Below are 18,836 nucleotides of genomic sequence, written 5' to 3' on the forward strand. Positions count from 1 at the left end.
GCTCATTTGGAAATTAATAGGCTGAACTTCAATCTGAATAGCACAGTTAAAGTGCACAACTGGGAGTCAAAATGGGATACACATGTAGTTTCAGCTGAAAATGTCTCAAGCAAAATAATTGCATATGACTGAGGCTATTAATATCTGTTTTTTTTAAGGCCTAAATATATTTAGGCATATTTTTGATGGCTTTAGGATGACAATTTTGTCCAAAGCAACTTACAATGACATAAAAACACATTATATTAAAGGGACACCAGGCAACGTTTCGTGTTAATTAATCATCATCGTAAGTCGGTATATGGTTAAATGACTCATTACGGGGTGAATGAAGGCTCTCTCGCCCGCCCCTACTGCCTGTAGGAAGAATATCCCACTTGCAAGTTCGGTGTATCCTACCCGCCGACCGAAGCAGGATCAGTTTACAGCACAGAGGCAGGCTAACGAAACGCTAGAGATTGTTGCAAACGTGTGTATAATGGCAGAGCCTGCGAAGAATTAAGCAGCGAAAACCCTTGACAGAAGACGCAAAGAAAAGGAAAAGAGCTTCAGACCGAGCGAGGGGGAGTTTCGTAGAGAAAAAGCATCAGGCTTGCCTGGTGTCCCTTTAACATCGATATAACATAGCCTAGGCCTACATTTATAAATTCCATGTAATCGGGATTGCATGCTATTGTCTGTATGGCCCATTAGACCAGGCTTATTCCATTGTTTGACCAATGTTTGCATTTGCCAATTATCAAGTTAAATTATAAATGTTTTATTTTATTGGTTTGCAGCATGAAGAAAACAGGATATTTTCGTAGCTTGCTGCCTATGCTATTTCAAATGCTGTTGATTGCTCGCTGGTACACAGAAACCTACGTCATGGACAACACCCCTGGCCAACCTCCCTGACGTCAATTTATTCATGAGCTTCAGCTCGTTTATCGATTCTGCGCAAGCTTGCGATCTGAGCAGATCAAGCCGGGTTGGAAAAGAGCAGCCTGGCTGTCAACTCGGCCTGAGAGACAAAAAATAGCATAATTTTCCTGTGCATATTTTGTCGCAAATTATAATGAAGATCTGAAAATGGCACAGAGGGACACATTTTTACATCTCTTTGCTGGGGGGTAAGTTAACTTCTTGTAGAAATGTATTTTCAACTTATCTTCGATGTAAGAGTAGGGTAAGTTAAGATAGCGTAGCCTACATTGTCACTTAGCGGTCTAACTTTCCGAACTAAACTAAAACCTAGTTCTAGATTTTCAACTGACGTTTAGCTGCTAGTTTGTTCACCGAGGCTCCAGCTCCTCGATGAGCTACAATGTGTAGACTTGACAACAATTTACAAGTAACGTGAACGTTTTGTTGGCTCTAGCTGCTTTTAGTTTTAAGTCTGTGTCTCGTCACCACTTTTCACAGTAGCAGCAAGATGCCGGTGACATTGAAATCGCAAAGTTATCCAGCTCTGCATTGTTTAATTTGGGGGGTAGCATCTAGCAAATATTGCGAACATCTAACACGAGGTTCTTAGTCTTGCGCGTGTTTTTACAAAAGTATGGATCAACTAACATCCCTTTGCAATTACCAATGCAATCTTAATTGTAGACAAATGTCTAAGTCCCTCTTCTATAATTAGCGCTATCCTGGCCAGGTTATTCAAGGACGTTAACGTAATTGCTATGCATTAGCAGGTTAGCTAGCATTAGCTGTAATGAATGCTAACGTAACGTCTGAACTAATTTCAGTGTCAAAACGTTAAGTTAATTCTTGCAGTGTAGTACACCACAACATTGCCCAATCCAATTTACTTATTTTACTGTTGTAGTTATGTCCCTTGCGGTAATGTAGTTGTGTCAGACGTAACGTTTACGTTAACGTTGCATACTTTCAGCTTGCCAAGCTAGGCAGGCCAATGTCAGTGTTAACGTTAACGTTAAATTAAATGTCAGGGTATTTAGGTGGCTAGTTGTAGTTACATAATTACCGTCTGTTGAGCTTATAATGGGAACGTTACCGCTGATGTTTATCTGTTTATACGTTGATTCATTGCAGTAACATCCATTATTATATGCTTCCCATGTTGCCATTACATAACATTGTAACGTTGTCGGAGCCTTGGTTAGCTAACACTATATGCTAGTAAAACTACAGTAGCAGCTAACTACTTCGTGTAAATTATTTTCAACAATTTGAAAATAATGTTATCATGTTCTGGCAAAATTACATGTGTCAAGATATCAGTGACAATTTGTGGCTTGCCACATAGCTTGTGGAATCGGTAACGGTACATCCTCAACCAGCGACCATTTTGTTCTAGACGGCCGCAATGACATGAAGATTCACGTGACGGCTTACGTAAACATCTGCTACACACGGTTGATAAATGGATATTAAGGATCTTTGACTTAAGCTTGCCACATAGGTTTTTTTAAATGAATATTGTTGTTATTATTTCAGATGTTAACCGGTTATATCTTTCTTATACTTAGACTACCCAATGCAACAATGTATTATGGCTGCATTCTCCTCCTTGCATACTTGCACCCCCCACACCCCCATCCCCCAAAATTAATATTTTGAGAATAAGGGTTGGAATCTCTGTAGGTTCACAACAGGACAAGCACGGGTTTCCCGTTTACCAACAAAACTAGATGCGCGCGCAGCCGTGAGGCAGAAGACGCTTGGTGGCCGTCCACAACGTTATAAACTTAAAGTCGGCTGCTGTAAGCTACAATCGGATTTTTTTGTATACCCTATGCAAACTTTGCCGTTCATTTGCATTATTAATATAACATTGTCATTTTTGGCGAAGACATGCATTCCGTTAGGGATATTGAACATATTTAACATTCTCTCAACCATCGTGATTTCGAATTGGTGCAGTTTTCAGCACAAAAACACATTTTATTCTTTTGCATTGCTCTATGCTGTTCTATGGTGCTTTCTGCCTCTTGGTTGCGCACGCATGTTTTCGTGACATTGCATAGAAATCCATGTATGTGCAGTGGGAAGGTTAGGTCATCTTTGATAGGGATGTTCAAGGTCACTTGCTGGCATATTTAAGGTCTGTAAATGGTATTTTGAATTCGGAATGAAGGGATTCGTTGGTCTAAACTTAATACTTTTGCTGAGGTATACATGATTTCTGTATAATTCTGTCAGAGTTTTCATAATTTATTATTAAGGACTGGATCTCTTGAGGTTATTTGGTGGTTGCCCTGCCCAAGTCTTGGCATAGGTTTAGTCCAGCTGTCTTTTGTCCTGTTCGTTTTTCATTTTCCATTTTTCATTTTTAACATCATATTGCTAAAGATGTCTGAGGATTTTTGCCATCAATTTTGCCATTAATGAATGCAGCTAGGCTAGTGTGACTGGTTTACAGTTTTCCTGTTTTAGCAGGATTGCTTCATCTTGTGCTGGACAATTGCTGAGGTCATGCAAGTCACTTGGCATGAATGCTGCAGCACAACGTCTTCCCATGAGTATTTGGCAGTGGTTCATCCTCATTTCCCTAACCACCTGAATCGGCATTTGCTATCCTTATTCACTCTTTCTGCATAACAGGTGGTTGTTGTGCAACCACTCCCTTGTCTGTTTCACACAGTCACCTAGTCTATGGACTACATGGGGACAGATCTTGTGAAACTGGGCAGTTAGTTGGTATAAAACATTTTTTTTGAAGCATGTACAAATGAGGAAGTCATTCTAGATGGAGAGTTCTGCTTGACTCTGTATTAGGATTGCCCTTCAGGTTGAATATTCAGCCAATTATGTTAAGCACCTCTCAGCCTGATTTGGGCTGCGACTTCATCCTCTGCTGGCATCACTGTTAGTGTATGCTGAGCTCAAAAATGTCATGTGTTCAGACACTGGGTTTGAAGGTGTTGTTGTTTTTTTTTGTCCAAAAAATGAATGAACTGCCTGGTACTTTGAATTACAAAATAGACCATGCTGTTTGTTTTCCTTTGGAAATTGGCTAAGCTGTTGTCTGTAAATCTCATTGATCTTTGTCTGTGTACGTCAGCTCTTGGACATTTGTAACACCACAGTTTACTCTCCTTGACATCTGTGATGCAACATTGCAGGTGAAAAGCTACTGAGCTGCCTAGGCCATGCATTAAACCACGTCAGTTTAATTGTCCTTAAACCATGTGGTTCTCGAAAAGGATTCAGTATTTCATGGAAATGGTTGTATCTGTTCTGATAGCAGCATAAACCGGTAGGCCAATTTGTTGTGTCAACACTGGTAGGCATGTTTTGTTATTGTTAAATAACAGGCCTTATTTATTGTTTTAATGCAGTGAGTGCATTTCAATTCTTGTCACAAACACCTCAGCCAGTGGCTGATCAAAAGAGTTGGCCTATTGATTCTGATAACATCAGGATTACTTACTACTGTTTACTAATGGATCCTGTGAATGCATAGCCATGGTGAGATCCTTTCCATCCATATCAGTGGGACATTTGATTTTGATTATCATAGATCATGTCCACAAAGCCATTAAGCCCAAATGTTTCATGCTAGTAGTATCACAATAGGCTAGAAGCATATCTAACACTAAGTATTGGCAGTAAATTGTATTGATTTTTTTGTGCAGGTGTGGCGGTACTGTTGGTGCCATCGTCACCTGCCCCTTGGAGGTGCTGAAGACGCGGCTGCAGTCCTCGGGCCTGTCGCTCAGGCCTGTCTTCCAAGTGCAGCTGGGTACAGTCAATGGAACAGGCGTCCTCCGGCCAGGTGCAGTCACGCCGAGCCTGCTACAGGTCTTACGGTAAGTACATGCAATGAGTGAGGGGAAGATGTAGTGGCGTTGCAGACTTGGCACAGTGCTTGAAAGGCTGAAGTCCTTATTATGTCTCTGAGTGCTGTTTACATCGCTAAACTTTGTTTTGCATCGGAGGTGTCTGATTCCAACTGCTTCCAAAGTCCATTTTAGATGCCATAGTGAATTGGAGCCAAAATAACATTACATTGATACCTGTAGTTGAAGCTGTGTTTCAAAATTTTGTTTAAGAAAGTGTATCAACATGGTTGTCCAATATCCAGGGTAGCATTAATCTCTTGCATTAAAAAGCAGAGATTAAGCCCTCCCTTTGGCAGTAAGAACCCCCTACACACACACACACACGTACAAGTGCATGGTGCAGGGAGACAGCTGACGCTTACAGAGATGTTCCCTCTCCCGTGGGAGACTGCGACAATGTTACATAAAGCCCCAGTAACGCTGCCGGAGGAACAAGGTTAGGGCCCCTGTCAGTGGAGGGTGCCTATTTTGGGCAGCACGCGGCTGAAGCACGCGATCAAGCAGATCAGTGCAAGGCGGATCATGTGAAGAAGGAAACTGCCGCCAGTGCCGCCCTCGCTACTCTCTGTGCTCTGATGTGACTCCTGCAGCAGCCTGGCACAGTGTCAGTTTTCGCCTGGGCCAGGCCAGAACAGGATGTCCCTGTGCTAACGTCTGCGCCCAAGGCAGTAGAATGAGATGAGTCCTGTATGTTGTGAAGATTTTTTTTTTCCCCCTTTGTGTTTTTTGTCAGTGGGAGGCTGAGAATGGCTGGTTCTGTGCACTTAAAGGTGAACTAAGCGATGTCATACCTTTTTAAGGCTAAAACATTTTTTGTCACTTACAGCAAACATCATCTCACCATCCGCTAGCTGCCTGTGTCCTGAATACACTGTAAACAATGCAATCTCTGTGGACAACCCAGGCTCCAAAAACGGCCACAAAACAACTTGGGCAAACGTTGCCCATAAAAACATAACAAACTGTTCCAGCAAATCACCGACGAGATGCGTGTTTATGAGAGTTTCGATTGCACGGGAGGGAGGGGGAGGAAGGAATGAGCTAGCTTTCTGTTTTGTTTGAACATCAACAGAAGTGATGTTACCCAGCATCGCTTAGAGCGCCTTTAATGTGTAAATGTTTTTGTCTCGAGTAGTCTGTCCCAGTGAGCCATTAGCCAATTCACTTCCTGTTTACACATCTCCACCTTGGTTATTTTGGACAGCTTTACTTATTGTAGAAGAGTATAACCTCTTTTTGTTGGTGCATCCAACTGTTTTAATTGCATAATTGGCCACTAGAGCCAGCTAGATGTTACCAGTGCATGGTTACTTTATCACTGACAGTAGTTAACATGCTGCCCAATGCATCCAACTGTCTCGTTAAAATGCTACGATTGTTTCCTATTGTCACTTCAAGCGGGCACATTTTGAATGTGTGGGAGATGATTGGCCTAAAGCTAAAATCTGCGTCACAGCTTTTGCTGTTTTGCAGACACCTTAGCATAACCACAAATGGGGTGCTTCGGTTACTTGGTATGCTTGACACATGTCATACCTCATCTCTGAAGTGTCAACTACAGTTTTCTTAGTCACTTGTTATTGTCTATTATTAATTGGTTAGGATATAGTGTTCTATTATGAGTAGGCTACCTCACAGTTGGATATTAAAAATAACATGTCCTGTGTCTAACAGGAAAATACTACACTAAATCAAATCCTTGGAGAGGTGTTTTTTCATAGTGTTTAATGGAGCGTCTCTCTCTCTCTCTCTCTCTCTCTCGCTCTCTCTCTCTCTCTCTCTCTCTCTCCCTCTCCCTCTCCCTCTCCCTCTCCCTCTCCCTCTCTCTCTCTCTCTCTCTCTCTCTCTCTCTCTCTCTCTCTCTCTCTCTCTCTCTCTCTCTCTCTCTCTCTCTCTCTCTCTCTCTCTCTCTCTCTCTCTCTCTCTCTCTCTCTCTCTCTCTCTCTCTCTCTCTCTCTCTCTCTCTCTCTCTCTCTCTCTCTCTCTCTCTCTCTCTCTCTCTCTCTCTCTCTCTCCTCTCTCTCTCTGCCTGCAGTAAGTGGAATGAAGGGCACTCCTGATGGGTAATAATTACAGGCTTGGCTGCGAGTAGCAGTCCAGAGAGCAGAGAGTTCATGGACTCAGTCCTCGGGCAGAGCAACTGGTTTCGTCCTGTCCGAAATAGCAGGCTGAGCGCTGGATGTTTGGGCCTGGGGGGGGGGGGGGGGGGGATCACCAGCAAGAAAGCAAAAAAGGACCTCAGCAGTTGGGAGAGTTGTCGCTGAACACAGGGAAAACTTACAGTAAAAAGGAAATGACGGCCTGTGGTTTCTAGTGGAACGGCAGAAGAGTGATGTTCCACAGGGAGGAAATGCTGGCACAGCCCTGTCAGTAGGGAATCTGTCTGATGGTTTGTGTGTCTGTGTTTTCCTGTGTTTAGGTCAATTCTTGAAAAAGAGGGACCAAGATCACTCTTCAGGGGACTAGGTCCAAACCTCGTTGGAGTTGCACCTTCAAGGTAACTACAAACACTCCTATTTATATGTGCTTTAAAAATATGAACCACATTTGACATATTCATGAAATGTGTACAGGCTATAAGTATCTTGTTGGCACTTGTCCTTTTGTTCTTTGGGGTCTTTTGAAATGGAATACCCAAGATAGTTGTTGGGAAAACCACGGCCCCATGATGTACTATGAACACCCATAGTGTGACTGCTCCACTATGTCAAACACGCCACGTGAGCAATAGGCACATTGCAAAAGCAGCCTGAGGAAACACACTGATGTCATATGGGTGACTTCCTACTTGAGAACACGGACCTACAAGTTCACCAACCACCCCCACCAAAACACTGTCAAAGAACAGTCATATTTTGTGAACCATTGAACTTCAGATTAGATAAAAATTGACAAGGCACAGTTGAGACTTTAACCCGGTCTCCTTTCAGAACACTTCAAATAACAATAAAGGAAGTTCCATGAAAAGAAAATGTTTGCCTTCTCGATCACAGTCACTGGTCAGCATGAGCCCTTCCAGTCGTTCAAGCAAACAGCCATTTCAGCAGAGTGGAATGAGGAAACGACCACAGCTGTGTCAGAGCAGAGCAGCAGTGTGGAGCTGCACTGTAACAAGGGCTCTTTTTGTGGCTGGTGCTTTTTTTTGGCCGTTTTATTGCTGTGTCCTTCAGCTTCCACGGCTGTTCAGAGAGACTGCATGGGCATATCTAGATCCAGCTGCTTATTCAGCTCATTCTGGTGATGGAACACCAGAAGGCTGTTCCAGAAGCACATCAAAAGGAGGGCAGCAGTGTGGAACAGACAGCTCTGGACACTGTATCCCTTGACCACAAGGACAATTGTGTAAACATGGCCGTGATTCAGAAAACGAACTAAACCCCCTAAATTGAATTAAACGGCCGAAGGCAAGGCAATGACCAACTGGTGTCTGGTTTTGGACGTCTCTTATTTGTCGTTATATCTTCTCTTTGTGGTTTATTTTCAGAGCTGTGTATTTTGCCGCCTATTCCAAGTCAAAAGAGACTTTCAATGGCATTTTTGTGCCTAACAGTGGAGTTGTACATATGTCCTCAGCAGGATTCGCAGGTGAGCGGCAACGTTGTGAATTATCTTGACCTTTTCTGTTTCCATCTCTAAACCTACATTTATAGCCAAAAATCACAAAAGCATTCAATTGTCCTCTTATTCTCTTCCCTCCCAAAACAGCTTTCATCACAAACACCCTGATGAACCCTCTTTGGATGGTCAAGACACGAATGCAGCTGGAGAAAAAGTAAGTAGACACCCATTGTGACATTCTCATTCAGACGTATACCTGAGCCTTTTCCTAGGAAGGAATCTTGTCTTCCCTCACTGCCGAAGCACTTGTCATGTTACAGTAAGTCAAGTCAAGTCAAGTTTATTTATATAGCGCATTTCATACACAGAGGTCATTCAATGTGCTTTACATATACAAAACCAAACAATAATAACAAATAAAAGCATAGAAGGGCAATATAGTCAAAGAATAGGTAAAAGGTAAAGATCATAATAAAAAGGAAACATAAAACAAGATAAAATCATTTAAAAATAAAGAATAATTAGTAAGCAAAACAAAGGCAAAAGTAGTAAAAAAAAGTAATAAAAGACAAAGTAGAATAATTATCAAGGCAGATTCAGAATTTGTTACTCGGCACAGTTAGCAGAAAGCATCTGAGAACAGTTTGGTCTTAAGTCTAGATTTAAAACTGGCTACAGTTGGGGCCTTTTTGATGTCATCCGAAAGTTGGTTCCACAGCTGAGCCGCATAGCAGCTAAAAGCTGCTTCACCATGTTTAGTTCTAACTGTAGGTTTTACTAGCAGGTTTTTCACCTGGGACCTGAGAGGACGAGAAGGTGTGTACTGCTGAAGCATGTCTGACAAGTATTTAGGTCCTGCTCCATTTACTGATTTATAAACAAGCAATAGTGCTTGTGTCATGTTACAGTAAGGGAAGAGAAAGCAAATATTTATCAACTGTTCCCTCTGGCTTCACACCTAAGTCTGTGCCTACGTGCAGATTAACCTCAACCCCTTCTAACCTCAACCAGTGTAACCCTACCCTTTGACGACGCCTGGCTTGTGCTAAACCTATTAGGACTGTCCCTCTCTTATACAACTTGCATCATCATTAGCATGTGATGAGTGCCGTTGCTATATAAATACCCACCTTGAAGCTGTCAAGAGCCTTGCCGGGCAATCTATATTTATTCAGCAAAGTGTAGAGGTCGTTAGGCCTGCATATCTGTGTTCAAATATATGGCTTCCTGTATAGTACCCTCCCTCTGTGTTCTAGAATAACCCCTCCACTAGCCATAAGCAGTAAAGGTATGACTAGAGGTTGGTTTAAACTTAATTTCCGAAAGAGGGCATGTCCGAACAAGTTTGACGCTGTTAAATAAAAAAATGTAGTGAAATTGTTCTTATTAAAACATTGCTGCCCTTTCCCCACAGAGCAAAAGGAGAGAGGAAGATGAACGCGCTGCAGTGCGCGCGCTACGTTTATCACACTGAGGGGGTGCGCGGCTTCTACCGGGGCCTGACGGCATCATACGCCGGCATCTCCGAGACCATGATCTGCTTCCTCATCTACGAGTCCCTGAAGAAGCACATGGCTGAGCAACGCATGACCGTTGCCAAGACCGAGGCCAACAAGGGAGTGTCGGACTTCCTGGGCCTCATGGCGGCAGCAGCCTTCGCCAAGGGCTGTGCCTCCTGCATAGCATATCCACACGGTACGCTTATGGTCTCAGGCCAAATGTCAACTCTGCTCCACTAGGATTCGTGCTCAACATGTTTAGTCAGCAGTGCTCCTGTCATTTCCTGTGGTCTTTTGGTTTTTTGAGTCTAGACTGTCCCATGGAGAAATTACCTGATGAAAGCACCACTCATTTGCACTCCATGGGTTTGGATGGAACTGTGTGTTAAATGAATAAATGTAAATTGACTTAAAAGACTGCAGCAGGAAATAGACTGCAGCAGGATATTCTCCAACATATTCAAATTCAGGTGTACTGCTTATAAAAGCAGATAATATATCAGTGAAATAAAACCAGCTTTAGTCACTGCCCATTTTAGAAAACAAAACTATTTTATGGTTTACTTTTTATGTTTTCCACCAAAAGATTCAACGATTATCCCTTTTTTTCTCCCCTGCCCTGCTCACAGAGGTCATCCGAACAAGACTACGTGAAGAGGGCAGCAAGTACAGGTACTTTTTCCAGACTGCACGTCTGGTGGCGGTGGAGGAGGGTTACGCTGCCTTTTACAGAGGACTCATTCCACAGCTCATCCGACAGATCCCCAACACGGCCATTACGCTGTCCACTTACGAGCTCATTGTCTACCTGCTAAAGGAGTCGTCCAACTGAGGGCCAATCTCCCATCCTACCCCTGCCCTTAACACCCCATGCCCCCAACCCCCTTTTCCCCACGGCCCCGGACCAGACAAGGGGAACAAGCCAGACACTGTAGACGTTGCAGATGAGGTGGCCTGAATGTACATCCTGTTGTAACAGGCTTTCTTTCTTTGCTTGCGTGGGATGTAGGCTTGAGTGGCTTCCCAAAGACTTTTACAGCCTTCTTTTTTTTGTATCATTATATTTTATTTTAATGGATGCATACGATCAGATGTTACTGGTGAGAGACTTTTGCATCTAGAAGGACTTTGCGAGAAATTAAGTTTGTAAAGACTGAATATGGTACATCAGAGTGTGAATGCTCCATGTGGATAATAAACTACTACATAGTTGTACAGAAAAAGAGGTAATAGGTTATCTGAAAATATGGAACTTTTAAGTTAACTAAATTATTGTTATATCATTATTGTTACCAGTTGCTGTCTCTTATTTCTGTCTCTGTTTGTCGTTCTATCAGTGGTAATGTCTGAGAATGTTTTGACCACTTTACCTGTGGACCTTTAGAATAGGATGCTTAAATAAGGGTCTCACTCTGCTTGCTATCAGACATGTACACACTCACCACATCATGTTGGAGTTGGTGGCTCCTACATAGATCAAGAGTTCAGCTAAACGATTAACTGGTTTCATTTCCTATAAGTTAATCAAGGTCATTTGTATATTTTGTTTGTGAGCAGCATCAATAGTTATTTTACAGAAAAAATCATATTTAACCAGTGGTTGAATAAAAACACATTGGTCAAACTTTCTTTTTTATTGCATTCGTGACCTGAGCTCTTGGCACCTGTGTTAACTTTTAATGTCCCCAGCCATCCTGCTCACAGCTCCATAATGAAGCCATTAGGGATTAACCGTGCAGTGTGGGGAGATTGGTGTGGTGGTGTACAGAGGAGGGTTTTATAGTTTACATATTGGCAGCAAACAGCCATAGTAAATAAGAACACAATGTTCCAACAACTAGTTACTCTTCCCTTGAATGCAACACAGATTCAACAACATTCGATGTATGGAATGCGGTTCATTCTGATGGGTTGCAAACGTTTTGCTTACATGTTTGCACTCTGTGCGGAGACCTGATATAACCTCAGGTTTGTCTTGAGTGTTTCAGTGCTAATCTTCCAAGCTGATTAAAACTCTCTTGTGCTCCACTCTAACAGCTATGCTGTGCTACTAGTGTCCTGATTCCGCAGGAGGTGATGAGCCTAATGCCTCTGTGTCTGGAAAGTTTCACCGTGACACAATGGAACACTGTCCACCGTGACACAAGTCCCTGTGTAGCAGAAACAGTTCAGGGAAAGGAAAATCGCAAAGAATCATGTGCAGCTGTGTGTGTCCACAATTACCCAGAGAAAAACTGGCAATGAAGACATAGATTTACATTAACATTTACTCATTTAGCTGACGCTTTTGTCCTAAGCGTCAAACAAAAAAGTGGAGATCAAGGTACAGTGTGAATAGGCGACAATATAACTACCTTGCAAGAAATAGAATGACTGTTCAGAGTTGAGTTTAGTTACAAGGGATGTAAATAAGGGATAGACAGGATAGAGGTGATGGTAAGTGTAAGTTCAGTGTTTTAGGTTGTTAGTGGTGATAGGAAAGGTAGAACTGTGTTTTCAAGCAGTTTTTGAAAATAAAGACATCCCTCAATCACACGTAGATGTGCAATGTAAAAACATCCAGAAACTGTTTCTAATTTTTTTGTTTTTAAGTTGAAAGTTGTGAACAATATAACTGTAGCAGTACATCTTAACACATGTAATGCCATTAGTACAAGATGAGCAAAGTGGGTTGGCAGGATCTGTTTTAGTTATATGCCAACCCATGCTTTAGATCTTGTTCTAATTAGGAGTACTTTCCAATTGATGTGCCTGATTCATTCTCATTAGTAGGTCAAGCTACTGGAGTCTTGACCAGGTATGAAGTCACACAGCCCTACACCTGTTTCTCAACACTAGATGGTACTGCAGTGATTGATGGTAAAAATTAGTTGTTTTTTTACAGTAGATCATATTTTTTTTTACCTCACTCTCATTTCACCTCAACAAATGTGGGTTGGCATCAACAGCCTGGAGGTTATACATGTGTAAGTATGCAGATTCCATTGCCTGTACAAAAATTAATGAAGTGAAATACAATGCTTGTCAATAAGCTCAATAACTTTACTCCACAGAAAAGCAGAGATTAAGAGAGGTTGGCTAAAGGTTTGGAATTGGTTACTCGCAGAATGTCCATTTTAAAACATAAGAGAGGGAGAGGGGAGGAGACTTGGCAGAGAATTTTTTTTTCTTTTCTCTCAAATTATCTGTTTTATCATTGGCTATTAACATGCAAACCAACCTACCTTACACATTATAACAAAAACAGCCTTATTGCAGTGGTGTGAGCACCTCACAGGTCAATCCATTTCCATTTAAAATGAGGCCAAAAACCAGACTCTCAAATCCCTTTTGTTATTGTGTCATCTGTCGGGGAGATTACCTTTGGTTCAGGAACATCCAGTGATCTATCTGTATTGTATCTTACTCTCAGCTTCAAAGAGATGGAGATCACTTTGCTTGTCAGATTGTGACTACAGGAAACTGTCACATTTAAGAAACATAATCTGTTATGCCAATAAGTTTATTTGCATCATAATGTACAACACACGTGTAAAGGCTTGTGTTTTTTTTTTTGCTTTCACCTTTAATATTCTGTCCTGCTTACTATGAATAATGCACTTTAATTGCACATTAACTACAATTATTCATAACACCACACTAGCAGTTAATGTTGTGAATGATATCAGCATTCCTGAGATGAGACATACATCACTTTCATCCATTTGTCTATTAAAAAACAGTACACACACACAACTATCCTGGATATTACACCGATGTAAAAAACTGTAGGCTTTACACGACACATTGATATGCTTGATTCAAAGTACTGAGAAACATTTTTTTGTCTACATGTCTACAATCATCAATCTTTTGGCCAGGTGGCTCTGTACTTACAAGTATATTACATCTATAAATGCACACTGATTCAGTGGCGTTTTTTGTTTTAAATTTGATGTTGAGTGGCAGTCTCATAAATCATCTGTCAAAGCAACTTCAGGCTACAAGTGAATGTTTGTGTAAAGTAATCTTAGGTTCAAGAAGAAGTACTGTAGGTACTAAGAGTACACCAGTATGGGGATAACTAAAGTCAAAACACCCAGATAAATAACAATGCATTTGTATCAACATTGGCCAAAGGTCAGTGGTTTGACCATCAAGAATGAGATTTAATTACCTGAGAAACAAAAAAGTCAGACATGTACCAGTACCTCAAATCCAAATGAAACAGCACTAAGGCGTTAGAAACAAACATCCAAACACAATACATTTCAGATCTGTGGTGGATGAATTTCAACCCGGAATTCTATTCTAAGCAGGTGTCTTCTGCCTCCACAGAAATGACCCGTGTGTGACCTCTACTGGGCAGAGGGACTGGCCCCAGGCTCTGGCTGATCCTCTACTTCTCTCTGTGGTTTGACAGAACTCTTACTGATTGACAGGAGGTCTCTTAGTTCCTTATTCTCAATCTGGTAGACAAAAGAAATCATAAAAGGGAAACTGTTACATTATGGCTCCTGCAATGAGTTAGCACTTGGCTTAGCCATTTTGGCACATAGGTGCCTCCATGACTTCGCATTTACCACAAGCAACTTAATATATGTAGATTTGATTTTTGATTTACTTTGAGAATACTACTAGACAAATGTTTTACCTCGAGCTGTGCGAGTCTTTCTTGCACAGAGCAGTAGTGCTGGTCATCCACATGGACAGCTTTTCTCATCACTTGGCCCATCTCGCATATCCGCTCCAGCTGGCCTTGCACCTCCTGAAGTTAAAATTATAATTACATGATTGAACTGATCGAAGTACCGTAATTTCCCACCCTGATTTTGCAAAATTTTGTCAGCTTAATACACAGGGGTGGGCTATACATGGGAATGTGTTTATTTTCTTTATTCTTCTTTATGATTTAATCTGATTCTAATTCATTGGGCTATTAGGCACTGTGGTTAATACACAGGTGCGGTTATGACATGGTTGAACTGAATTGGTTAAACAAGATGGAAGGAGCACAGACGGACCTTAGCATGGTGCTCATGAAGACTTAACACAGGTTTTGTATCAAGTTTTTTCTTCCCCATCATCAGTTGAAGCATTTGTTTGCGATATCGACCCATGATAAGTTCCAGTGCATACTGGTGTTCCTCCAAAGAAAGCCAAAGCTCTGTTGGAAATAGAGAGAAAAGCAAAAAAAAAGTTGCTGTAAAGAATAACCAGGAAACCAGGTACAGGAAAGAAAACACCCATGAAGATTTCCCAGCTTTCACACAAGGCTATGGCTGTACAATCAATCAAATTAATCGATTAACCAAATTAATTTTAATCAATTTTGAAAATGAATGATAGTTCCAGAATCACTGATAATCGTGATCTTGAACAAAATAATCATTACAATGATTTTTGCCATAATTAGGCAGCCCTACACAAGGCTACTGGTTAGTACAGGAACATGCTGGTTAATGAGAGAATTCGTAGAAAAACCGCAGCACACAAGCACAGTTCAGAAATAACCAGAACATTCTACCACAAAAAAGACATAAGCAGGATGCAAGAATCACATCGTACCTCTATTCTCCTGCTGCAGCTCTTTGATTTGAGTGTTTTCCTGAGCGAGAAGTACGTGTGGCTTGTATCTTGACAACTCCTGCAACTCGGAAGTCTCCTCTATGTACTGAAACAAGACCAAGACCACCAGTTCTGTACTCGTGCATTATCATCTGATAGCCAGTTGCAACCAAAATACCCATGACTGACACCAGTGTCATTTGCAACCTACTATCAATAGAAGTAGATTACACACAGTCTTTGTAAGCAAGAGTGGTGTGAAAATGGCAAGCTAGCGCTGCTTTGTTTACCTTCACCAGATACGAAAAGTGGTTTTCAAGCGTCAAAAAACAATACATCTATGCCATTAAAATAATACAACTATACCAAATAAATAATACAACTATGCCATTACATCATTACAGTTTTTTTCAGTCGCTAACAAGCGTTTGTCTAACCAGTTGACACATTTTCAAAACTCTAAACACAATTAGCACAGCATCGGTCTTTTGTGGCCATACCATTCACACATTTCATGTCGTTTTCACCCAATATGCAGTAAGTGAACACATTTCCACAATGCTTACATTTTCTTAACAAACAAGCTATACTTCCCAACAAAACTATGGATTGTTTTAGTAGTATTTACGAATGTTAACACACAACATCCCACAATGGCAAACACAATATTCCAAACCGTAGATACAGTATAAAAACCTCTGCTTCTGCTACCAAATGTTTTTTTATCCCAGGTGCATTTTATCCCAGGTGCAATACTTTTTCTGTTCTATCGTACTGTAAACAGTATTTCTACTGTACCTCCTGTAGTAAACAGTAAAGGGGAAAAAATGATTTGTTTTTCACTGGAATGCTTTTGAATGTGAACATTACATGTGGACATACAGTTCCCAACCAAGAAATTTAGTGTAAAAACGGTGGATTGCATGTTTTGCATGCAAATACCTGTAAAACTGAAACATAAAAGTCTATGCAGTTTTTGTAATGTCAACAATAGCCAGTATTTTGAAACCTGGTGTACTTTGATTGACTGCATGTACCTTGTGAAGTGAAAACAAGTGTTATTCTATGACAGAATAATTTCATTTTGTGTCTGATTTCCAGTGTTTTGGTAAAGTTAGTGTGTCCAGAGAAAGATGTGTTAGTATATGTTTAACAAAACGTGTTTTTGAGAAGAAAATTATCCATTTGGCCAATTGTGTTTTGTAGGTGTGAGTCTGTGTTAAGAGTTTAGAAAAAGTATCTGAAGTATGGTTAAGCGCTTGTTAGCGATTGAAAAAAACTGTAATACCATTCCTGATTGAAAGACAGAAGAGGTGTAAAAACAAATTCCTGATTGCTGAAAAAATCAAGATTTACAAGGCACCCTAGCATTTTTTCTAACAGCTTAAACATATATTAATGCAACTGACATTGATATATAATGTTTGACATGAGTTTAATGTAACCTTTGTGTCATAAATTAGGAATAATTTCATAAATAGCATGCTATGAGGATGAGTATTTAGTTGAGAATTGGTCTCTTTTGAAAATGTGACATAGGGAGTTGAGACTCTTCTTGCAGAAATATACAGTTGAAACCAGAAGTTTACATCTTTAGCATACACATGCTAAAGTTGACTAAAAAGAGGATTTTTGTCCATATTATTTATTTATGCTGGTCTCTAGACCTTATTCTTGCACTGTTGCACTAATGTTGGACTACTTTTTGCACCTTCACCATGACACTCACTCTCTTGAGCACCTTGCCATGCACACATAACTAAAGGACTATGGTTAGACTACTTTTTGCACCTTCACCATGGCACTCACTCCCTTGAGCACCTTACCAGTCCCGGCCCTGTCACTACAAGCGTCTTATGCTTGATCACCCTCAAGCACATTGGACTTTTTAAATTTAATTTATATAGTGTATTTAGTATTTAGTTTTGTTCGTTTTCTTATCTTCTACTGTCTTTATTGTACAGTGGAGTTTAGTTATATGTTTATACTTATACTTATGTTTACCATTTCTGCTGTAAGTGCATGTTGTGTGTGATGTCTGTATGCTACTGAGACCCTTGAATTTCCCCTTGGGGATCAATAAAGTATCTATCTATCTATCTATCTATCTATCTATCTAATAAAAAATCATCCTTGGGAAATTGATCTTAATGCCTTAATTAAAACAATGAGGAAAATCCAACCTTTAAGGACACAATTTCTTTGTGAATGAATAATGTATCCCAAATAAATGAATGTTCTTCCTTAAAATACAGGTGCTCATAAGTATACCCCTATGTTAAATTCCCATAGAGGCAGGCAGATTTTTTTTATTTTTAAAGGCCAGTTATTTCATGGATCCAGAATACTACGCATCCTGATAAAGTTCCCTTGGCCTTTGAAATTAAAATAGCCCCACATCATCACATACCCTTCACCTTATCTCACGATTGGCATGGGGTACTTTCCATAACAGCATCTCACAATGCAAATCAAACCAGCTAATAGGCTAACTGAAATAAAACCATGCCAATCTCTAGGTATGATGAAGGGTCACCATACAATCAAAGTGGCACAATTGAATGACAATTTTGGGAATTTTGACATATATTTTGATATATATTTGTATTTATATATTTTTTTTACCAGACATATTTGAAGTATTAATGTAGCCTATTGTTATTTCATATTATTTGCACCTGTATAAATTAATTTCTGCACATTTAATTTGATGCAGACTAAATAAATAAATAAATAAAATACATACATACATACATACATATATTTACCCGATAAAGCACTCTAGAAATGCTAACGCTATGAAAACTGTTGTAGCCTACTCTATGGGACTTATAGGATTTCAAGGAATAGGCTACCCCCATCTTTTACTGTCAACCCCCACCGGTTGGTGTGTACAAGAACATGAGAATCGTAGCTCATGCTTTGAATACTGCAGTTAGTTACAGAAAACCCCAGACCCGTTGTAAAAATGACTGTGAGAAGGAAGCGTTTACCTTATCTGGGAGTGTGTTACTGACTTCCTTCATGCTATGGACCCTTTGGCTAAGTGCTCCCGACTGCTCGATTAAACTCTCCGCCGCTGTGTCATGATCTTTCAGCCGCTCCAGTAGGGTACGAGCATCACCAAGTACCTTTTCTAATGTGCAGGCCATTTCTCTAATAACAAAGAAACCCTCTGGTGTAATTCGTTAACTATAAACTAAACGGATGTTAGCTAAACAACATTAGCATAGTTAACAATGACAACATAACAACTTTGTCAGTATGTTAGCCTGCCTAAATAACAAATATTCGATATGTAGCGATAACTGTTATCTGAAACAACTCGAAGAGCTGCTTTCTCAAGATTACATATTTTACATCCAAACTTGTTTTAAGGATTGTTTATTTGAAGAGAGCTGTCCAAGCTGACTTGCCTCCGCTACTTTATTTTGACGTCAAG

At 40.5% G+C, this 18,836-nt stretch overlaps 2 protein-coding genes across 2 annotated transcripts; one reads left to right on the forward strand and one right to left on the reverse strand.

Moving 5' to 3' along the window:
• The first annotated feature begins 929 nt into the window (after nucleotides 1–929).
• On the forward strand, nucleotides 930–11,475 carry slc25a33 (solute carrier family 25 member 33). Its single transcript, XM_076275905.1, has 7 exons — nucleotides 930–1,112; nucleotides 4,584–4,757; nucleotides 7,210–7,287; nucleotides 8,275–8,375; nucleotides 8,496–8,562; nucleotides 9,763–10,043; nucleotides 10,477–11,475. Exons 1-7 carry the CDS (start codon nucleotides 1,072–1,074, stop codon nucleotides 10,677–10,679), a joined length of 945 nt encoding a protein of 314 aa, XP_076132020.1. The 5' UTR covers nucleotides 930–1,071; the 3' UTR covers nucleotides 10,680–11,475.
• A 1,856-nt stretch (nucleotides 11,476–13,331) lies between these two features.
• sike1 (suppressor of IKBKE 1) lies at nucleotides 13,332–18,830 on the reverse strand. The gene is made up of 5 exons (XM_076276349.1): nucleotides 18,388–18,830; nucleotides 15,395–15,500; nucleotides 14,851–14,993; nucleotides 14,481–14,594; nucleotides 13,332–14,295 (listed from the first exon to the last, which is right to left on the reverse strand). The coding sequence occupies exons 1-5, from the start codon at nucleotides 18,544–18,546 to the stop codon at nucleotides 14,185–14,187; spliced, it is 633 nt and encodes a 210-aa protein (XP_076132464.1). The 5' UTR covers nucleotides 18,547–18,830; the 3' UTR covers nucleotides 13,332–14,184.
• Nucleotides 18,831–18,836: the final 6 nt, after the last annotated feature.

This window comes from Alosa pseudoharengus, unplaced genomic scaffold (assembly GCF_046254945.1).
Source record: "Alosa pseudoharengus isolate Yale_2024_CS ecotype anadromous, Long Island Sound unplaced genomic scaffold, YU_APseudo_1.1 YU_APseudo_1.1_scf_9, whole genome shotgun sequence".
NCBI classification, from domain to species: domain Eukaryota; kingdom Metazoa; phylum Chordata; class Actinopteri; order Clupeiformes; family Clupeidae; genus Alosa; species Alosa pseudoharengus.